This window comes from Apium graveolens, chromosome 4 (genome assembly GCF_009905375.1).
Source record: "Apium graveolens cultivar Ventura chromosome 4, ASM990537v1, whole genome shotgun sequence".
NCBI lineage: Eukaryota > Viridiplantae > Streptophyta > Magnoliopsida > Apiales > Apiaceae > Apium > Apium graveolens.
Window position 1 is genome coordinate 286,157,500 of NC_133650.1, and position 23,560 is coordinate 286,181,059.

The 23,560-nt window shown below is 34.8% G+C and overlaps 1 protein-coding gene across 1 annotated transcript; it reads left to right on the forward strand.

Moving 5' to 3' along the window:
• Positions 1–15,111: 15,111 nt before the first annotated feature.
• On the forward strand, positions 15,112–18,335 carry LOC141721138 (ABC transporter G family member 1-like). Its single transcript, XM_074523898.1, has 8 exons — positions 15,112–15,687; positions 15,789–15,868; positions 16,020–16,484; positions 16,574–16,660; positions 16,776–16,901; positions 17,027–17,221; positions 17,353–17,439; positions 17,520–18,335. The coding sequence occupies exons 1-8, from the start codon at positions 15,255–15,257 to the stop codon at positions 18,183–18,185; spliced, it is 2,139 nt and encodes a 712-aa protein (XP_074379999.1). The 5' UTR covers positions 15,112–15,254; the 3' UTR covers positions 18,186–18,335.
• Positions 18,336–23,560: the final 5,225 nt, after the last annotated feature.

Here is a 23,560-nt window from a genome sequence, read left to right on the forward strand (position 1 = left end):
GATGACCCTCAACTAGCCAGTTCTTTAATTCCACCCTTTAAACTTGCAAAATGGGCTTTTAATGATCTGGTAAATGCTGACCTTAAGAAAAAGGTAGTTAGACCCTTACAGATACCTCAATCTGTCAAAAAGATCCTGGTAAATGCTGATCCTCAAACTTACAGATCTGTTTACCCTGATGTTCAACCCACCAACACATCCCAGACACCACAACAAGCATCAGAACATACCACATATACACCTCACCCTACTCAACCCTCTACCAGAACATATATCAAACCTTCACAGATATCTCAACCTTCATCATCAGCACATACTGTGAGGCCTTCATCTTCAAAGCCCAAGAGGACAAAGACTGTACCTCAGACACCACAGAAGAGAAGGAGGATTGTTCTGAGAGATGAGTCAGACAGTGAGGAACAGGTTCCTGTGTCAGAACCTATTTTCAAAGAAGCTAAGAAGGTCTCTTCTCAGAAGGATACTGGAATTGGGGGCTCTAAGCTTCTCAAAAGGCTTCGAAGGATGTATTCTACTGAAACTCCCAAGGAATCTCCATCTTCAAAGAGATACAAGAAATAGAGAGCACAAAGGTACATGGCTGAGTCAGTTTCAGAGGATGAGGAAGCAGCAGCTAAGGAAGGAGATCAGGAATCTCTGATCTCAAAAGAGTCACAATTTGCTGAAGCTACTGCATCTACACCTCCATTATCACCAACTCAGGAAACTGCTCAAGATAAAGTATCTACACCACATATGTCTCCTGTGAATGAACCAGTATCTACTGTAGACCCAGGCACAAGTGCTGAGATTGATATTCACAACCTAATTGTGCCTGAGGTTCTCTACTTAGAAGCTCCACCAGCTCCAATTAATCCATCACCAACACCAATTCATGATGCTAATGAAACTCCAGAATTGTCTACAACACCTTCTCTGCATCTAGACATTGAAGATTAGACTTTAGGTGAGCATCAGAATATGGCTGTTGATCAGAACTTGGAAGCAGATCAGCACTTAGAGGATGATGTTGAAGCCTCAATAGCCTCTCATACTGTTCTTTTATCAGAGGATGTTGACTCTGTAAGTTCTGATGCTGCAAATTCTGATGATACTGGTGATGCTGCTATAAATGAAGATGATAATGCAGCTGGTCCATCAGGACATGCACCTCAATAAACTATTCATAAAGCTGAGATAGTCAAGAAGTTTGTTACAAGGGAAGCACAAGTACCTTGGAGTGAAACTCCTAGAGGACATGAGTGGACTAAAGAGTGGAACACAGTCACCTTTGTTCCATCTAAAAAATTTCTTGCTGAGCACTTGGAAAAAGTTGATGAGATGTTAATTAATGATAATTTCAAGACACAGCTACGAGTTACTGCATTGAGTACTAGACATCTTCAAGGTCAACACTCAACAACTCATGTCGAGGTGCATAAAATTCAAGAAGCATTACTCAAGCAAGAAATGACTATAAAAATTGAAAAGAAAAGTTTTTCCAACCAACCTTTGACAGAGTTGCTTACATTGAGAAAACCCAAGAGAAGCAACAATCTCAGATTGATGAAATTCTGAAAAATCAAGCTTCTCAGCAATCTCAACTCGATGAAATCCAATCCTCAGTGGAATTGCTTGTCTCTCTTCTTTTACCTGCTGATGCCAAAAAGGGGGAGAAAGTAATTAAGTCCAAATATAAAACTGTTAAGACACTGAAGGGGAAGGATGATGAAAAAGATGACCAGGGAAACTCTGGAATGGGTGGAGGTCATGATCAAGGTAGAGGTCTCTCATCAAGAAGAGTTGGAACTACAAGTCATAGAACAAATTCTGATACTGGGAGAAGAATAACTTCTGATACTGGTAAAAGGATAAGTTCTGATGAACTTTTGGATCTTGATGAAGAAATTTCAAGACGGTTATTTCTGAAAGAAAATCTAGGAATGGACTTTGAGAGTCTAATGGAAGAAGAAGCTAGACTTAAGTCAGAAAAAGTCAACTATAAATCTGAAGCTTCTGTTGGTAAAAAGGCATTGTGATAAAAGAAAGGACAAATCCCGTGGCAACTAAGGTCAAATCACAATTGCAGATAGATCTAAGGTCCAAGGGCAAAGAAAAAGTTGGTGAACCTATAAAGGTTTATGTGCCTCCTATGGATGAAGAAATTTCTGTTGAAGATGCTGATCTTACTCTGACTTCAAGGAAGATTTCTAAGACAACCTCTGACATGGCTCAAGTTGTTCAGAGTCAATATATAGTTAAGTCTGATATAACCATGAAGCAAGCAACCTCTGACATAGCTCAAGTTGACTTGATATCAGAAGATAAATCAAAGGAAACCTCTGACATTGCTCATGTTAAATCCTCAAGGTTACTCCTACTAGGATTCACTAAAGCCAAACAGACTCAACCTTTGAAGACTGCAGCAAGTGGTTTTGAAGCAAGAGTGGTTACCGGAAAGAAAGTAAGAGATAAAACTGGATTGGGTAGTGCTGATGAAAGAAGAGTGTAGAACACAACCAATGATCCAACTTCCTTAAGTGAACCAGGTGCTGGAGCAACTCCTGAAAGATTGAATCAACTAGAATCTGTACAGATGGTCTACCATACCTACTTGAAAGAACACATCCTGTTATATTTCATGACAGATGGTAGGGTTTAGCATATAAGGGAAAATGTTATACCACTGAAGTATTTTGAAGAACTAGAACATGTCTTATTCTTACTTCAAGTGAATGACAGAATAAAAGAAAGTGATGCAAACTATTTGAAGACTCAAATTCAGAGACAGAAAAGACTTTATTCTATAAAGTCTGACAGCACATATCTTCCAAAGTACAGAGATCACAAGGGTGATATTGTTGAGATGAAGCCTAACTCTGCTAAGATTATAACTACCTTTCTGGGTTATAAGGATGTAGAATTTAATCTTGAGTCTGACAAGGCATTTTTGATTAGACTGGATTAGGATATAAGGAAAGCTAGAATAAATGATCTCAGGGCTGCTATCTTCCAAACTGGTGAAGATACTGCAGAACTCAAAGATGCTAAAAGGAGGATGATTGATGAACTCAGATACGCTGAGAGATGTTTGTTAAAGAACTATCTCAGAACAATTCCTAACATCAGAGAGATCAGAAAGTGAAGCCAAGTCAAGATCTACAACTGCTTAAATTCTGATATGTATACAGACTGAAGTTGTTATCAGAAGTTAAAGTTGGTAAAGCTTTAAGGACTGTAAGTTGTAGTTATCTAGTCAAATTCTCATGCATTTGTACTTAATGTTTTTGACATCATCAAATATCTGTTAAACTTGTATATTATGTTAATTTACAAGTTGGGGGAGATTGTTAGATATATTTGATAATGTCATGTCTAATATGATTTATGTTTAGTTTTCATATCTTACTTAAACAGGACAAATCAGTACTTAACTAAAATCAGCATTTATACTAAAGTCAGAACTTAAGTTATCAGTACTTAAGGTTCAGGAGATATTTATCAGGACTTAGAGGAAACTTTCAGATAAGGAAGGCGGCTGATTGGAAGGAAAGAAGATCAGGACAAACGTAAGAAGAGATATGCATGAAGAAGGAATTCTGTGAAGAATGGAATACTTGGAAGAAAAGATAACTGATTGATATATTTTAGGAAGCAGAATTATATTCCATATCAATTAGCGATTATCTTGTAACCGTGTAGTATATAAACACAGACATAGGGTTTACACTATACGTGTTATCATTATCGAGAATATTATTCATTGTAACCCTAGCAGCTCTCGTGATATTTGTTCATCACTGAGAGAGGACAGTTCCATATTGTAACAGAGTTTATTGCATTGAATAAAGTCTATTTTCTGTTACTTGTGTTATTATAATTCGATTTGATTATGCTATACACTGTATTCAACCCCCTTCTACAGTGTGTGTGACCTAACATACCAGCTTTCATACCTTGTTCCTTTCAAATTGGTTTAGCTCCTCCTGCATAGCTAAAATCCAATCAGGATCCAACAAAGTTTCTTCTACCTTCTTTGGTTCTTCCTTAGATAGGAAGCTACTGTATAGACATTCTTCTTGAGTTGCTCTCCTTGTTTGAACTCTAGAAGATACATCACCAATGATGAGCTCAAAAGGGTGATCTTTGGTCCATTTTCTTTGTTGAGGTAGATTAGATCTAGATGAAGAGGCCTCATTGTTGTCTTGATGTGTGACTGAGTTTTGATTATTAGAAACTCCCCCTGAGTTTGTGAATCTTTGATTTGAGAAATGGGAACTTTTTGTAAGTGATCTATTCTGACTTTCAGCTTCTCATGACCCGACGGATGATGCACTTTGTGTCCCGATGGATGAAGCTGACTGTCTCCCAACGGATAAGGCAGATTGTCTCCCGACGGATGAAGTATTTAGCAACTCGACAGATGTTGAATTATGTGCTTCACTAGTTGTAGATTTTTCTGCATTATCCTTATTCATTGTCTCCACATTATCAAACTTGAGGCTTTCATGGAAATCTCCATCTTGTAGTCCTTAAATCTTTTTGTCATCAAACAGAACATGTATTGATTCCATAACAATTTTGGTTCTTAGATTGTAGACCCTATATGCCTTTTCCATAGCATATCCCACAAAAATTCCTTCATCTGCTTTAGCATCAAACTTCCCATGTTGATCAATTTGATTCCTCAAGATATAACATTTGCAGCCAAAGACATGAAGAAAATTTAGAGTTGGTTTCTTGTTCTTGAACAATTGGTAGGGTGTCATACTCTTTGCTTGATTAACCAAAGAAATATTCTGAGTGTAGCAGTCAGTATTCACAGCTTCAGCCGAAAAATATGTTGGTAACTTTGATTCTTCAAGCATTGTTCTTGCAGCTTCAATAAGAGATCTATTCTTTATTTCCACTACTCCATTTTATTGTGGAGTTCTTGCTGCAGAAAACTCATGCATAATCCCATTCTCCTCACAAAATGATCTCATCACATAATTCTTGAACTCAGTTCTATTGTCACTCCTGATTCTTCTTACTTTAAAATCAGGATGATTGTTGACTTGCCTTATGTGATTGATGATGATTTCACTAGCTTCATCTTTAGATTTTAGGAAATATGTCCAAGAAAACTTTGAGAAATCATCCACAATTACTAGGAAAAATCTTTTCCTTGAGATAGACAACACATTGGTTTGTCCAAATAAATCCATGTGTAGCAATTACAAAGGTTCTTCAATTGTTGAATCAAGCTTCTTTCTGAATGATGCTTTGATCTTCTTTCCTTTCTGGCAGGCATCACACAATCCATCCTTAGAAAACTCCACTTGAGGAATGCCTCTAACCAGTTCTTTCTTGACAAGCTCATTCATGGTCTTGAAGTTTAGATGGGACAGCTTCTTGTGCCATAGCCAACTTTCATCTTGACTTGCTTTACTGAGAAGACAAGTGACAGATTCTGCATTAGATGAGTTGAAGTCAGCTAAATATATATTTCCTTTTCTCACTCCATTGAGAACCACTTTGTTGCTTCTTTTGTTTGTCACAACACAGACTTCTGAATTGAAGGTTACTGAATTGCCTTTATCACAAAGCTGGCCGATACTCAACAAATTGTGCTTGAGACCATCCACTAAGGAAACCTCTTCAATGATGACATTGTCTTTTGAAATCAAGCCATATCCAGAATTTCCATCTTTCTCCGGATGTTCTCACCCCTCACATATATGTCATTAAGGGACTTGGGGGGGATAATCATAAAGTGAAGATAGGAGTTTCTTACCTTTGATTGGGTCTAGTCTAGTAGTTAAGTATCCCATAGCTTTTATTTTGTTCAGGTTGGTGACCATGCCCGCTTCTTCTTTGAATCTGGCTAGGTAGTCACCCAAAAACTCATTCGTTCATTGCTTGCAATAGATGAGGGTCTCGGTATCCTTTTCTCTTCGGCATAGATGTGAGTAATGCCTTATGAACTTCCCCTTCAGTTGTTCGCATGAGTGGATTGATCGTGGCCGAAGCGATTTATACCACATCGAAACCGCTCCTTCACTACTAGAAAAATTTCCTTAGACATCGGTTATAAACCGATGTCTTTTTTTTAAAACTGATGTCTTTGCATGTGTAGAGAAAGGTAGGGGTTTTTAACATCTGTTTTTAGCTGATGTTAAAGATGTACATGGACATCGTTTTTCTTAGAAAACTGATGTATAATTAGCCCTTTTTTTAATAACATGTTAAAACTAGATTGTGAAAAATGGTATTTAGGAGGTTAAGAAGTACTATAAACATATAATAGGGAAGAACTTTTAACTGATAGACATAATATTCTTAAAAAAAACCGATGTCTTACTTTGTATTTTACATCGGTTTATTTACACAACTGAAGTTAAACATAACTTATAACATCAGTTTTACTTGAGGAAGCGATGTTAAACTTATACTTTAACTTCGGTCGCGTAAGTTAAACCGAAGTACATTATTCTGGAAGACATCAGTTTTTTTTTATTTACTTTTATATACTTGCACAAAACGATGTGTTTTAACATTTTAGACATCGTTTTCATTCCTATAATTCGATTTGATTTGTTAGTTTAGACATCATTTTTAGTTTAAGCAGGTGATGTATTTTTAGTTGTTTCACATTAGTTTTATAACAAAAGAAAAAAAATACTAAATCAACATTAAGAAGTAACACATAGTTGTTTACTTATATAGGATTATACTCAACATATCATTACAACTATTATACAATACTCATAATGTACGCATCACCGAATGCTTTTAATACGAATGCTTGTAACACGCATAATTAAACATGCACACAACACAACTAGCCCACTAGTTGATGCAACTATGGGTACCTGCAGTAAATGGTTAAATGTTACATGATTGCAGTCGATACAAATATAATATTATGTTGGTGGAGATAATTTCAGGTTTATCTTACTGTTTAAATCTACTAGGAACAATCATAAAATCAGCCACGGTTATGATCATATGGGCCAATGAAACATTAAACTTTGCCACTCCTCTGGCCTTGTCTGGGTATAATATTTCCAACTGCTCGAGCTGCTTCTCCACTTGCTGTTTGCCAGTCCCGTGAGTAATGCCATAAAAAACCATCAGTAAAGAACTTCTTACTTGTTTGAAATATAAGCTAATGTGGTTCAGATCAAATACTTTAAAATATACTAAAACCCATACTCGAGTGCCACTGGCCATTAACTCTTTTAGCTGGGGAATACTTGTTGAGGAGTAGTCTACCCAATTTGTTAAACCGCTGCTCATGTGATAAAGTAGCTTTAACTCAGTCAAGTACAAAACTATATGCATATGTACATGAATAAAAATAAGTGTGTATGCTTGTGCGCAGGATAAACAATATTGGTGCATAAAATATATATACATACCTACATCCTTGCCACACATGATCAAGTTTTGTCACATTAGCATGCAGAGCCTTCTGCACATCATGTCGATTTAAATAAGCGTCTACATAATAGTTGATGCATGGGTCAGTCGTATACTGCATAAATACAAATTATATTAGTCTTTATTACAGAACCTAAGTCTTTACTTCTTTAAGCACAAGAACCGAATTCATGTTATGAGTTCTAAATACAGGATTTGAAAGGAAGTTGGATATTATGTTACCGAAACTCTCTTTGGTCTTGAAGTAAGATTCCGATTGGTGTAAATCGAAGCATAGATATTATAGATATCCATATGTTGATTCAAGGTCGATGTAACTGTTATTGTTGCGTTATAACACTTCAAATCTGAAGTTGCATTTGGAGAGAAGCAATATTTGTGAATTTCGTTCAAACTTTGATCAGAAATGACGATCCTGTATATGCAGGGCCTGCAATAGGCAACTTGTGTGTCCCATTAGCCTAGGGAAGGGACAGAGAGAACAGTTGGTTATTTTGCAGATATTGATTGATAATATAAACGAATCGCAGGATAATAATGGGGGGAGAGAGTAGCAACTAATAACCTGGAGCACCCGCCTGTGAAATGCATGGATGATATGTGTATATTTGAATATCATAATCAAAGTTCATTACATGTTTTGGATCAAGAAATCAGAAATGTATGTGGTATTTCTAACTAAGAGTTTATTTTGTGGAGTATAAATAGGGTACTATTCGTTGTAAAATTCAAGAAAATGTTGGCATTGAGGAGCATGACTTTCCCCGACGAGACGTTATTCAGTCCCTTGGGGTTGCCATTGGAATGGTTCATTATTTCACTTTTAATTTTATGCACTTTTTTTATTTTTCCTGTAATTATCTTTTAATTGGACATCAGCTACTGTTCTATTTTTCTTGTGTTTCTTTCCAATATATACTCATTTCTTTTTGTGCATGCTCAGTCATTCGTTAAGTTAGGATGCTGACCTAACTATTTAACTTTGGCATAGTTAAGATTATCATAGCAAATTATACATTTTAAGTTAAGCTAGAACATTAGAATAGGATGTGATAGTGGAATGTCATATATTCATTGGCTGATCATTGTAGGAATTATTGACAAGCTCAAGCTCATTCGTTGAAGCAGCTAATGCTGCTGATCTGATACAGCGCGGACAGCGTTCAGATTTTCAATGTAAATTATCTATAATGTGAAAAATGTTATAGTCATCACTTAATCTTGTGCTTATGTCTCTATTACTCAGTTACTTCTTATCTTTTATTGGCAGCAAAAACCAAGACAACCCTTTATACATCTATAAAGGTATTTATTCATGTTCATATCTTGTATCAAGTTTACCCCATTTCTTTCATGCAATTGCATGATTCAGAAAAAATTAATTGTATACGAACATATTAAAGGAGTTAAACTAGATAACTAGTAATATCAAATATAATGACTGGAACTTTCAGTTAATATAATACACTTACTGTTGTCCCCGTCTTCTTCTTCACATCCATTCTCAAGGTCATCAGAAAAAGATAATCGAGGATTTGCCCTTATTTTTTGCTTTTTTCAATTTCTGCATTTGAAGCTCTTTCTCCCCCCATTTATGTAAAATAAAATATATAATAAATATAAAAAAGAAGAACTATGTGAAACGTCACAAATTATCACATTTCACCAAAAAAACACTCACTCTTGTTGAATCTTTTGAAGTTTCTCCTTTTCTTCTTCGTCAATTTTGGTACGGATATTAACTCTCTACATAGAAATTTTTACTAAAATTCAAGAATTAAATCAAAAACTAACTAGAAATAGAGATATACCTACTCAACATACTGCTCCCTAGTAACCAGGCCCACTATTTCCTTCTTAAATGCAGTCTCAAGAATCTGATGAATCGATAAACCAAAGTTGTAAGTTACAAAAATTTGAATATACATGTACTGAGAACGAACAAGTACATCATTAAAATTGTACTAGTTCCATCTAAGTCACTCATTCTGTATAAATATGTATATAGATGTCCACTGATTACAAAGTACAAAAGGATCAGACGAGGTAATTTGCATCACTTTTTGTTACTTGAACCATCTTGACCGGTGATTTATGATTTGTTTATAAAACTTGTCCGCCAAAATAGTTTGCAACAAAACATGACCTTATGTATACATAACCCCCCATCCTCATACACAGGAAGATCACATATAAATTTGTTCATATAAATTTACAATATATACAATTTGTTTCATAATTAAACAGAGCAAACCCAACTTATATATACACATGCATCTATTAAAGTAATAAAACATACACATACATATACATTTTTAGTGAAATATTACCTAATCAAGCAAACCCAGTTACAAGATTAACAAAACTCCAGAGACCGACCTGTAAACAAACTCGATTAAAATCAAAACATAAAATTTGAAAATAAATTTGAAAGAAACATACTTTTCTCACACTAATCGAGTAGTCCAGACTTCTTTCAAGGCTCTTCAGCACCAATCGAGCTCGATTTATGAATTAATCGAGTTTAATTCATATAAATAGGTTTGTACAAAATATGGGTTTTAGGTTAGAGATAGTGAGTGAGAAGAGAGACACTGAGAGATGAGAGAGAAGAGAGACGATACAGTGAGAGAGAATAGAGCAGAGAGAATGAGAGAGAGAGAGAGAAGAGAGAGAGAAGATAGAATGAGAGAGAGGGGAAACGGTGTTGGTTAAGGGGGGAAAAACTGAGAATAAAATTTTTGGTTAAGCGGGGGGGGGGATTTTTGGTGTATTAAGGTGGGAAAGAAAGAAGCGGGCCTTTTTTATTTTTTTTAAAAACGATTATAAACATCGGTTGGTTAAGATACTGATGTCTTACAACACCTTTAACATCAGTTTTAAAGTGACCGATGTTAAAATTCCGTTTAACATCGGTGATATTTATAACCGATGTTAAAGGGGTGATGTCGTAGACACTATTTCTAATAGCGCTTTCAAATATGTTTTGAACATATTACATATCATCATCTGGCTGTGACCCATACCAGTCATCAACAGTTCATATTTGTCACAATGGTCTTCGGGACCCCCCCTCCCATTGAACTCAGTCATTTTTGGGAAATGTTTCTCTTCGCCTGGGGGAGGCCGATAAGCCTTTATATCCTCGATTACCACTGGTTCGCGATTGAATTTCATGTCCCCAAACATGGCTTTTTCTAGCCTGGACAGCCTGGTGCCAGACACGTCGCCTTCCTCCTCTTGGTCGGAGTCCAAATTCAGAGCGACCCTCGTTCTCCTCCTCCTGTGGTGTGAGTCAGAGTCTGTGGACTCATCTTCCTCAATATGGACCCGTTTTTTTTTGGGAACTTTTTACTCCTTTTGTTTCTTCCAGCGACGCCCTAAGCGAATTCTCTTCCAATTCCAACTCCTCCCTTCTCAGTTTGATGGCCTTTAGTTACAGTGCATCGGCTTCCCGTTTCTTAGCCCTTGCCTGTTCAGCCTCGTCGGTCTCCTTGGATTTTCCCTTTTTCTTGGCCATCCTCTCGACCCTCAGCTTTCTCAACAGCGCTTGTTCCTCAGGAGTTGGGATTATTTCGGCCTACTTCTCGAAATCAGCCCCCAGATTATGAGGGGTAATCACAGATTGCAAAGTAGGATTAGTTTTTGGATCGGTGAACCCCGGAGGGCCACGTTCATCATTATCATTAGTCATCGTCTTAGATCTCAGGATTTAATCTCGTATTCCCACAGACGGTGCCAAATATTATAACCTAATTTCTCCCGACCCGATCTTCGTCCTGTAGGCTAACTTCAGCCTGCAAAGAGAAGAATGTGGGGGATGATCCCCCGATTCACCTTCGGTGTGAGAATAAGTTAATCGATTTTTGTATGTATAATTTGGAATACGAGATAGTGTTGTATTCAGTGTGTATATTGGACGTATCTTGTCCGGTGTATATAACCTGTACATTAACGTTATATCCCCGGAGTCTTCGGTCAGTTCCGTCTAGGAAGGGAAGTGGACGTTGTGATCAATGGACCATGTCTTCATCCCTATTGGGCCTTAGCTATGACACAGTTCGGCCCACAATGACCTTCAATTATTCATCGGCCCAAATCGGTTAAATGGGTCCGGCGAGTCGGGCCTCCAATAGATATATATATATATGTGTGTGTGTGTATTATGTACTGTTAAATCTTTTTAAAATAATACGTCTGGATCACGAATAAAAATTACTTTAGTGAGTATATTAATTTTTCGAAAATAAAAATATATTGTCTACATTATGTTGAATTTAAAGAAAAATATTATATTAGTGATGCTATAATTTTAATTATTATTACTTAATCGAGTTTCAAATTTTACTGAGAAGGTGGTGGATTATATTCTTACACCGGTTAAATTTGAAAAACATGAACTTGAATCAAATCGAGAACCGGTGAAGAGATGTGGTGGTTGAAATGTGTAAATGAGAGAAAGAGACGACGGTATGGGTGGAAAGGAAACGGTCATGTGAGGGAAAATAACGAAGTAAAATAAAATAATAAAAATAGTGATTACAACTGAATCTAGATCTCAACATAGGGGTTTTAATTTAAGTATATTCCTATAAATGATCAATTATTCTCCGTAACGTATGAACATCGTACTAAATTCAATATAAAAAAGTAATTTTAAATATCAACACTTACTATTATTCAATAACGTTCTTCGCACTTTGCTATTAATCAACTAAACTTCGAATATTTTAACTATATTGACCGATTTGAAATTGTTTGAAGCTCGCGCATCCTGCGGTTTCGAAGTTGAGTAACGAATCAGTCTTTGGTTTTTACGTATGCGAATAACAATGAGTGTGGAATTTATATACGTCTTCAACCACAAGTCTATCTTTTCATTTTTCCACAGGATATTTAAGTTATTGTATATCGGATATATTAGCCTGATATGTCGAAAATACATACTAGATATTGCAGTGTCATAGTCATGAAATTATATTATACACTCCACTAGTATAATTTTAATCCAATACCATTGAAAGTTGAAACTGAGCCGCCAGTTTCATAACGATTCAATGAATTTATTATATATCACCATTAATTTATGTCAGGTTAATCTGTACGTTATTAATTATATAAGTAATCTCAACGCTTTAATGCTTAAATATTACTGAATCCGATGTAAAGAATTGTTCCGTAATATTTTAAATATCATTGTATATTCTGTAATATTTTAAGTCAGTCAAATGTATTCTAATTTCTTTCTTGAATTTAAAATGAGGATATGTATTAAATATATTCCTTATTACGGAATGTGTCCAAGATAAATAATTGTTTGCTTGAAAATCGATGAAATTGATACAACAAAAGGAAGAGATTATCTGTCAATTTTAGAATGAACGTGAGTTAAACTTATAGAAATAATCTTTATTATTATTATTAATTTCAAATATGCATAATAAATAATTAAGTTAAGATATTCATTGAGATAAAAGAAACGCTAGCTTTCCTAAAAATTGTGTTTTACACGTAAAATATCTGAACCAAGAAAATATCCTATAAAGTATAGACACATGACACATCACAAACTATACGTGATTATTACCTTTAAAGTTAAACGACTCAGCCCGTGAATAATACACCAATACTGATAATAATATACCTACGCACATTAAAATTTAAAATCAATAATTTTTACTGGTTTTCAAAGAAAAAAATCAATAATTTATATTTGTTTTCTTCAAAAAGTTAATAATGTATGTTTGTTGAACGGGCTTAAGATTCATATACGAAAAGAAAAGAATATTCGATATTCACAATATAATGATGAATTACAACAAAGTTATTATTATATTATTATTAACTAAATGACATCAAGTAAAAAATTCAAAGAATATTTTTAAATATATTTTTAAATGACCAGTTGTAATAAATTTATAATATTCATTTAATTATTAGTTTAATATATTTGGTATATTGATTTACTGTGTATCAAATATTTATAATATAAGGCTTAGATAAAAATGAAATACTATAAATAAATTTGAATAAGTGTACCCTCTCTATTTATGCGTAGAGATGCACAAATAGCCTATGTGATCGAGGTTTTTTCGGACTTTAAGATGCCCGATTTTTTTGAAAACTGATCGTATCGGACTTTTTTAAAAATCTGGGCGGGCCGGATTTTATAAGAAATATAAGACTCGTTTTAGGCCCACAAGCGTCCCGGATCGGGCCGAACGGGCTTTATCTAGGTTTTTTATTTATATATTAAAATTATTTTTATATCTTATAACTCGAATTATGAGTAGTTTAAATACCGGAGAAAATAATATCTTGATGTATCAGATAGAGTAGTTTAGATACCGAAATAAATAATTATTTTGTAATATAATAAATAATTATAATAATATAATTATGTATAACAATATGTATTGTCCAAAATCTGGAATGGTCAGTTAGTTATTAGTGCCAAACACAAACTTGTTAGTTGTTATTACTCTCTATGTACTATGCATTTTTGATGCAGTGGAATGCCTAATTCATACATTTGTATAGTCACGGACTATATAATATAAAATTATAAATTTAAATGGGCCATCATTTATAATTTATAATAATAAAATTCGATTACAATTATAACTAATTTAGTATTTATCTTTAATATCTTTTAATTTGATGCAAAAAACAGAAAAATTAAACGAAATAAATCGGCATATAATCATATATACCTTAATTGCTTTTAATATTATTATTTTTAAAAATTAGAAGAAGTATTGTATATTTTCAAATTTTATATAAAAAATTCGATTTCTAAATCGGGTTTTTATTCTGGCCGAACCAGCCTTTTATCCGAGGCTTTTATCCGGGATTTTTAGATCTGGGTTTTGTTAAAATCGGGCTTTTATCCAAATTTTTCGGGTTTCAAACCGGGTTAGATTTTTGAGAAAAAAGAAGATCCATTTAAGACTAACGAGCCGGGCCGAACCGACCTGGATTTTTTTTCCCGAAATAGACTTTTCAGATTTTTTCGGATCAAATCGGATCGGATTTCGGGCTGCGAATTTTTTGAACCATCTCTATCCATGCGTCAGGTGAAAAATTCACCCTTTAGTGGGGATTCGAAGAATTAGTTTAAAAAACTAAAATTTTCAATCAAATATGTTTTTGGAATGAACTAAAATTATACATAATTTCATAATATCTCCCATCAGCCTGTTTCTAAATAATTTTCATCCCATTTTAAATTTCAATTATTATGAAAATTTTAAAACATTTAAAGAAAAATGATATTCTCCTCTGAAACTAACTGTTAAATAAAATTTTATTTATAAGTGAAGATACAATGACTTTTTTGGAAATTTAGCATTTTTCAAAATTTTATTCTCCTTCTAATTAGATGCCCTGATTCTGATCTCTCTTATATAAATAATCAGATAAAAGTATATTCACACCAAAAAAATTTTACTTAAAGTTTCAAATTTCAATAGGTTCATGAACAGAGATCGGGTGCCAACTGGCTGACTGCAAGAACGTTCAAACAAGTTTTTGAGTAGCTCAAAAAGAAAGAATTTACGTAATTGTTCATAGTCAAATAAAAGTGGTCTCCGGTCCCTACAGCTAAATTACAATGAGGTGACTAGGCAAGTAGACGTACTTAAAATATCAGAAAATTAATTATACATGAATATTGAAGGAAGGAAGGCATGCAGCTCCACCGCTTTGTATAAAACTCTATATAAGTATATATATGATACCAGTAAACTCATAGAGAAGCACGCAGAGAGAGAGAAGAAACGAGAGAGAGAGAGAGAGAGAGAGAGAGAGAGAGAGAGAGAGAGAGAGAGAGTATGGATTCTATAAGCAAGGTTCCAAGATGGAGTCCTGGTGGAAGCCCATCAAAACCACTTGTGACAGAGTTGGTGACAAATAAAAGACATGATGAGGAGGAAAACATAGTCTCCGATCAACATAATCGAGGAGATAATCTCCAGAAGTTTCCGTTTACCAATTTACCCTCGCTACGGCAGAATAGTAGCAATGTATCAGATAGCAGAAGATCATCATCAATAATAAACATTGAACGAGTACGAAGTGCGCCTAGGGATGATGGCACCAGAATTTACATGACATGGAAGGACGTGTGGGTGACGGTGCCATCTAAGAAAGGCGGTCGCCGCTCGATTCTGCAGGGACTATCCGGGTATGTTGAACCTGGTCAGTCTTTGGCCATCATGGGACCTTCTGGTTCTGGCAAGTCCACTCTTCTTGATACATTAGCAGGTAAATTACATGCACATTACTTTCTGAATTGCTGCACAATAGTTTTTGAATTGTTATGATTTACAGAGAAGCAATTTATGCTCAATGGTCTAATATTTCAGGGCGGGTAGGCTCAAACACAAGGCAAAATGGAGATATCCTAATCAATGGCCGCAAACAAACTCTGGCCTTTGGCACTTCAGTAAGTTATATACACGAAAATCACATTCCAGCTGATATTCATTTGTTATATTTGCTAATTATTGTAAGATTTAATTACAAATATCTGAATGTATACGAGACTACATCTGTTTAAGTTTACATCTGCTACGCATATGTTGTAAATTACCTAGGCATATGTGACTCAAGATGATTCGCTGATGACAACGCTCACTGTTCGGGAAGCTGTCTACTTCTCGGCTCAACTTCAACTCCCTGATTCCATGTCAACAGCTGAGAAGAAAGAAAGAGCTGAGACAACAATTATCGATATGGGTTTACAAGATGACATAAACACAAGAATCGGAGGCTGGACTGTAAAAGGTCTTAGTGGTGGACAGAAACGAAGAGTTAGCATCTGCATTGAAATTTTAACTCGTCCTAATCTTCTCTTTCTCGACGAGCCTACTAGTGGATTGGATAGTGCAGCATCTTACCATGTTATGAGCCGCATCATAAAACTAGCTCAACAAGACAAAAGAACCATTGTAGCCTCCATTCATCAGCCCAGTGCTGAAGTCTTTGAGCTTTTCCATAATCTCTGTCTTTTATCCTCCGGTAGACAAGTTTACTTTGGTTCGACCAGTGGAGCGAATGAGGTAAAATTATTTTAATATTGATCAATGTCTTAGACACATTAGTAGACTAGCGTAATTTAACCTGATTCATAAATCTTAATCTTTTGCAGTTTTTCGCATTAAATGGCTTCCCATGCCCAGCTATGAGGAACCCTTCTGATCACTTCCTCCGAACAATCAACAAAGATTTTGACACTGTATGTATTTATTTGATTCCACTTAACTACTTATAGCTAGCTCTAAGTTAACAGTTCTTCAATCTCAGCGTATTTAATGATTAAGAAGCTAATTATTGAAAACGCGTTTTATTAGGAGGGCGAGGAAACAATTTATGGAGGCACAACTGCCGCGGAAGCCACTAATGTTCTTGTCAAGGCATTTCAATCTTCTGAGCAGAGTCAACAAGTTCAGCGTAGAGTCTCAGAGATTTGTGAAAAGGTACAGGAGAAAATCTATAAGTTGTGTATTCTGTTAAAAGCTAAAACTATCGGGAAGATTAGAACCTATATAATGGCCTAAATACGTCTCTGTTTATTTTACTTCTGGCTCTTTTCTAAATGCAGAACGTAGGAACTGTGGTAAGTAAAGGAAGCCAAGCGAGCTTTATTATTCAATGCCTTGTTCTTACTAAAAGATCCTTTCTCAATATGCACCGCGATCTAGGGTATTACTGGCTTCGTTTGATGATCTATATTGCACTCGGCCTCTGCATAGGTACCTTGTTTCATGATATCGGCCACACTTATGGTTCGATTCAGGTGAGTACAATTTTTCAAACCTCTCCGCCTCCGTCTCCCTCCCCCCCCCCCACTCTCTCTCTCCCTTTCTCACTCTCTCTCTCTCTCTCTCTCTCTCTCTCTCTCACCCTCCCTATTTACGGTATCTACAGGCTAGAGGTTCGATGCTCATGTTTGTTGCAGCATTCTTGACATTTATGGCAATTGGTGGATTCCCTTCGTTTGTAGAGGATATGAAGGTCAGTATCTAACTTACAATGCATAATGGAATTAAAATGCTTTGAAAATAAAATACTGACAGTGTAAACTTAATCACTAGATTTTCACAAGAGAAAGACTGAACGGACACTACGGTGTAGCTGCATTTGTTGTGGCGAACACAATTTCATCCGTTCCATTCTTGTTCCTGATCGGACTGATACCAGGAGCAGTATCATATTACCTTGTTGGGCTTCAGAAAGAAATCGGTCACTTTGTGTACTACGGCTTACTCCTCTTCGTATGCATGATGTTAGTCGAGAGCCTAATGATGATGGTGGCTAGCATCGTTCCCGATTTTCTTATGGGAATTATAGCAGGTGCTGGAATTCAAGGCATAATGATGTTGAATGGTGGATTCTTTCGATTACCGAATGACATCCCCGATCCAGTGTGGAAGTACCCAATGTACTACATTTCCTTCCACAAGTATGCATTCCAAGGGTTTTACAAGAATGAATTTACAGGCCTAACATTTCCTAATGAAAAAATTGGAGGACCTGCTACCATTACTGGTGATGAAATTTTGAGAGATATTTGGCAAGTGGAAAATGGTTATTCTAAATGGGTGGATATGATAATTCTACTGGGAATGATGGCCATATACAGAGTTTTGTTCTTTCTGATAATCAAGGGAATAGAGAAGTTTAAACCTATGATCAGAGATTATGTTAGTAATTTCTCTGTTGAACACCCTACACATTTGGAAGATTCCTTGCCTTCTTAGACCGTATCGAGTGTCATAAATTTTTTATAGAAATGTGGTCATATCTTCTTGGACCTTTTATCTTTTTTTTTTTTATTATTGTATTGCTAATTTGTTGTATTTTCCGTTTCCCATTGCCATTCTCAATTCAATACTTGTTGAATTTTGGAATCTTAGTGTTATGTCGAATTTCAACAAATGCAAGTTAAATAAATATTTCAATAATGGCCCTTAATCTTATAATTTAGAATTGTATGGTCAAATTGATGTCGTAAGTGCTTCCACAGTTTGATGCAGGACAACTAACACATATATACATAATAATATCAAGTGCATAAATTGTGTGTCCAACATTATGAAATTAAACTCATAATAGAAATAAATTACCTTCTTAATAGTATCAGGTGTATTTTAGACTTTTAGTATTTACAAATTACAATTATATATATATTATTTAGAATACTTAAAATTCATATTTTGTATGTAATATATATATATTATATTTTTTAAAAAATTTGATTATTTATTTATTCCTTGTATTTTCGTTCTGTGTCGTATATCTGTATTGGAAACTCAAACCCGGCACTAATTATATCCGCGTTTTTTCGTATTCGTGTACTTTCGTATTCATGCACCAAATTTTAAAATCAAAATACTAATTATTCATATCATTTTGTACCATGTTCAGGTCGTATACCAGTATTACCACATCTAGGGTCAATGGCTCAAATACTCAAATGATGAATAAGACGACCTTTAGAGCAGCTTCAACGCTGCCCAACTAGTGTCTTGGGACTCATAAAATGGCAAATGGACTGAGAGAAGTGGGAAAATTGCATTGGATGGATATTAAAAAAACTGGGCATGGCCACCCAAGTGATCATGGCCACTTCTGCCAGTTCCTTTACTTTTTAGTATTTTAATGGATAACTTTATCAATTCATCTCTACAAATAGAGTTGTTCACGAACCGAGCCGAGTTTTGATCGAACCGAGCTGAGCTTTTATTTTTTTTCTGACGAGCCGAGCCGAACTTTCTTAACTAACAAAAACTCATGTTCGAGCTCGAGCCGAACACGAGCCGAACACGAGTTTTTATCGAACAAAATCGATCCGAGTCGAACCGAGCCGAACACGAGCTTTCTCCATCAAAACGAGCCGAGCCGGGCTGAATTAAAAAAATCTGGTCAAAACACCGGTTGACTGTTAAAATAACGAACCAAATAATTTTATTTTTTTCTAAAAAAAATTCATATCACTAAAATATATTGATCTTAACATCCGTACGGTTGGATTATTCATAAATATTTTTAAAAAAATTAAACCATTAATATGATATTAAACACTAGTTACAAGTACAGGTCAAAACACTGGTTGACTGTTAAAATAACAAATCAAATACATTTATTTTTTTCTAAATTTTTTGTCATATCACTAAAATATATAGATTTTAACATCCGTACAGTTGGATCATCTATAAATATTTTTAAAAAAATCAAAACATGAATACGAGACTCAACACTAGTTACAAGTATGTGGCGCCCTCCAAACCCGGGTCAGAAGTTTGGGGTCCACACACACACCTTAATTATAACCTACTTATATCAATAATAAAGATAATAATAATATATGCAATGACCCTACTTACCAACCACCACGGACCGCAACAGGTTAAAGTATGCACACAAGCCAAACACACTAATATATTACAAACCGTTCAAATCCCAACTATTTCAAACTCAAACTGAGTATTAAACATTATTACAACTTTTTACAAACTTAAATTATTCCAAAAAAAGCCTACTAGCTCAGCTTTCTCAACCTGAACCCCTAGCTCTCGCGCTGGACTGGGGATCCTCTTTACCAACTGGTTCCTTTTTAACTGGAAAGAATATAAACAACCTCGCACAAATGAGCTAACTAGCTCAGCAAGTCATAATGACAAAACTGAGAATAATGATCATCAGGTGAATATGGTTATGATATCAAGTGAACAATGGATTATGATTTAGAATTGGATATTATACTTTTAATTTAAAATCAAGGTTAGGCTGCTGATCAGTCACGCACTAACCTCGAGTAAGGCACACAGCATTGCTCTAACTACTGGATCCAAGGCACACATTGGCCTAACTTGACCATTATATGGTCTGACCACGAATCTGGTCCACAATTTTATAAAAACAATCCAATTCTAACATAATAACAGAATATGCAATAATAAACAATAACCGAAATCATTAACAACAATAAATGTTTAACAATGAAAGGGTTTCAATCCTTGTAAGGATCAACAAGGTACTTTCAAAGCTTGAATGCTGGGTAATGAAATAATTGGATAACAAAGGAATCAATGTTTCAAGGTTTCAAGGATTTGGTCTTTCAAAGCATAAGATATCATGGATTGAGTATATAATAATTCAGTTCAGTGTCTGGTATTTAGTTTGTATGTATTTGTGGAGTAGTATCGTAGATTTGTGGTTCGTGTTTGGGTATACAATAATCAATGGCTTAGAAAGAATATGGTTCATAGCTCAGGAACAATAACTGAAATCAGGATTTAGGTTTCCGTGCTTCAAAGCACTTGCAATGTCAACAAGACTATCAAGAATTACAATATCTCGAGAAAGTTCAGAACACTTGCCTGATATTAGCTTACTATCCTGCACTTGCTTTCAATCACAATCGTCTTACTCCTCAACTACCTGTTTCCCTTTCCTACGCCTTGCCTCTTCTGCTCACATATCATAAGCATTTATCAATCATCAACTCACAGGATTCTATTCAACACATACTTCTATCTACCCTTCGTTTTACCCAAATCCGATTAACGGATTGAAATCTATGCAATAACCAAGTAAACACCGAATATATACACCGATAGTCAATTAATAAGTACATATAGCACATAATACATCACGTAATCAATGATATATTATTTATAAAGAAGTCTAAGGTCATAAATAGGCTTTCTGGTATTTAAAATGATTTTTAAAACATTTTTCGGAATTAAAACGGGTCGTTGGATCAATTTCGGAATAATAAACAGGGTTCGGTTGGCCAATTCTGGCTTCGAAACAATTTTAGAATAATTCTCGAGCCTTGGAAATAATTTAGAATAATATTTTAAAGCTCGAAACTATTTTTCAGAATTTTTAAACCATTTTAAATAATTAAATCTAATTAAATAATTAATTAAAATCAATTAATAATTAATTAAATCAATTAATCAATTAATTTTCGAATTAATTGACTAATTAATCAATTAAAAATTAACTGAAATTAATTAACTAATTAATTCAGATTTATTTGTGAATAAAAAATAATTTTCGGAATTGAAATAATAATTTTTAGAATTTTCAGAAATTAAAAACGAATTTTTATAATAAAAATAAATAGGAAATATGATTTTTAAACATTTTATAAACAGGAATCCTAAATTTGCAAAGTCTGGAAACTTCAGGGACCTAACTGTATCGTTTTCAAAACTGCAGGGACCAAACTGCAATTTTGCAGTCCAGTCGCCGGATGAAGTCGGGGGTGGCCGGAGAAGACGATCCCGGCGTCCTCACCCCACCAACACCTCCAGATCAACACTACACAACACCAGGAACTTGTTCATGCATTCAAAACATTCTAATCATCCCTGTTCTGGCCGGAAATTGGCCAAGAACATCGCCGGTTTCCGGCGAACATCACAAATCTTTAAAACACAACTCTCATCGATTCAAGCATCCTCTGTTAACGAGCTATATATCAATCGATTGCAAATTTTATAAGGAACACAACCCACTATAAATCAACAGCTAATAACCCCTGAATCAAAAACCCCCAAATTTCAATTGAAAACATTCATACGGGTTATAAACCCTAATTTTGAAATTCGAAAATTAAACTCAAATTTGAACATGTTATTGAACTCCAAATCAGATTTATGACATATGAAAATCATCAGGAAAACAAGCTCTACAACATGCAATCATCAAATCATACAAACAATCATCCGAACAAAAGTTCATATTTTTAATAAAATAAATTCGAAAATAATTAAATTTTTAGAAAAATAACCTTGATTTCTGCAGTGAAACAAAGCTCAGAATCTGATAGAACACCTCAAATCCTCCGTTTTGGTTACTCAAGCTTTAAAAACAGAGATCGGTAACGCCTTCGTTTTGCTGTTTGATTCTTAGAACAGTTTATGTAATTAGGGTTTTTCTCTGAAAATTATATAATTAACTATCTGCAAATGATTTTGATACGAAATAAAATACGGTAAAAGGTTATTTATAATTATGGAAAATTAGTATCCCGTTGGATCATTCCGGATATAAAACGGTACGTTTATTTGTAAAAACTGATCCAAACGATATCAGTTTTCGAGATAATTATCCAAATCAGTACAATTTGTACTGCAGTCTTGGTCTCAGCGCCTGGTTACACGTATTACGAAGTGATAATTGGGATAGTTTAATAAAAAGCTCCCGTTTATCGAAAATACGGGTTTTATTGATTTACCGAAACGAATATTGTATCAAAAATGTTGCGCCGGGACCCACGCAGGACAAACCGTACGCCGGATCGAAAAGTCGAAACATGGAATATGCTCGGAATATTACAATTAGGTTAGGAAGGAGTTCTCGAAAGAGTTTCGGGTTCCAAAAACGTAACAACGGTTGACGTCGGTTGGTTCCCATTTTTATAAAATAGATTTTAATTACCCGGAAAAAGATTTTAGAAATTTCATATGATTCTTATAAATCCATAAACCAACATAAAAATAATTAGGAAGATATGACAATTATCTATATTTTATTTTGGACATATAAAAATTAAAATACTCAATTAATATTATTTTTGAATATTCAAGTACAGATAACACTTAACAATTAACTCACAGAATAGATACTGGGCACACATAATAATATCAAAAATAATTACACGATATATCCCGGATATTACATCCTTCCCCCCTTAAAAGGATTCTGTCCTCAGAATCTCCTAAGAAAACAAATGAGGGTACTTTTCTCTCATATCACTTTCTAACTCCCAGGTTGACTCTTCAACCTTTGGGTTTCTCCACAATACTCTTACTAACTTTACCACTTTATTTCTCAATACTTTCTCTCTTGCCTCTAGAATCTCTATCGGACTCTCTACATATGATAAATCTGCCTGAAGCTCTATTGGCTCATATTCTATTACATGTCTGGAGTCTGGATTATATTTCTTGAGCATCGATACATGAAAAACATTGTGAATGTGCTCCATGTACGGAGGTAACGCCAATTCGTAAGCTACTTTGCCAACGCGCTTTAGGATCTCAAAAGGTCTGGGTTTAGCTTCCCTTTCTTCCCAAACCTCGTTAGTCCTTTCCACGGTGATACTTTCAATAATACT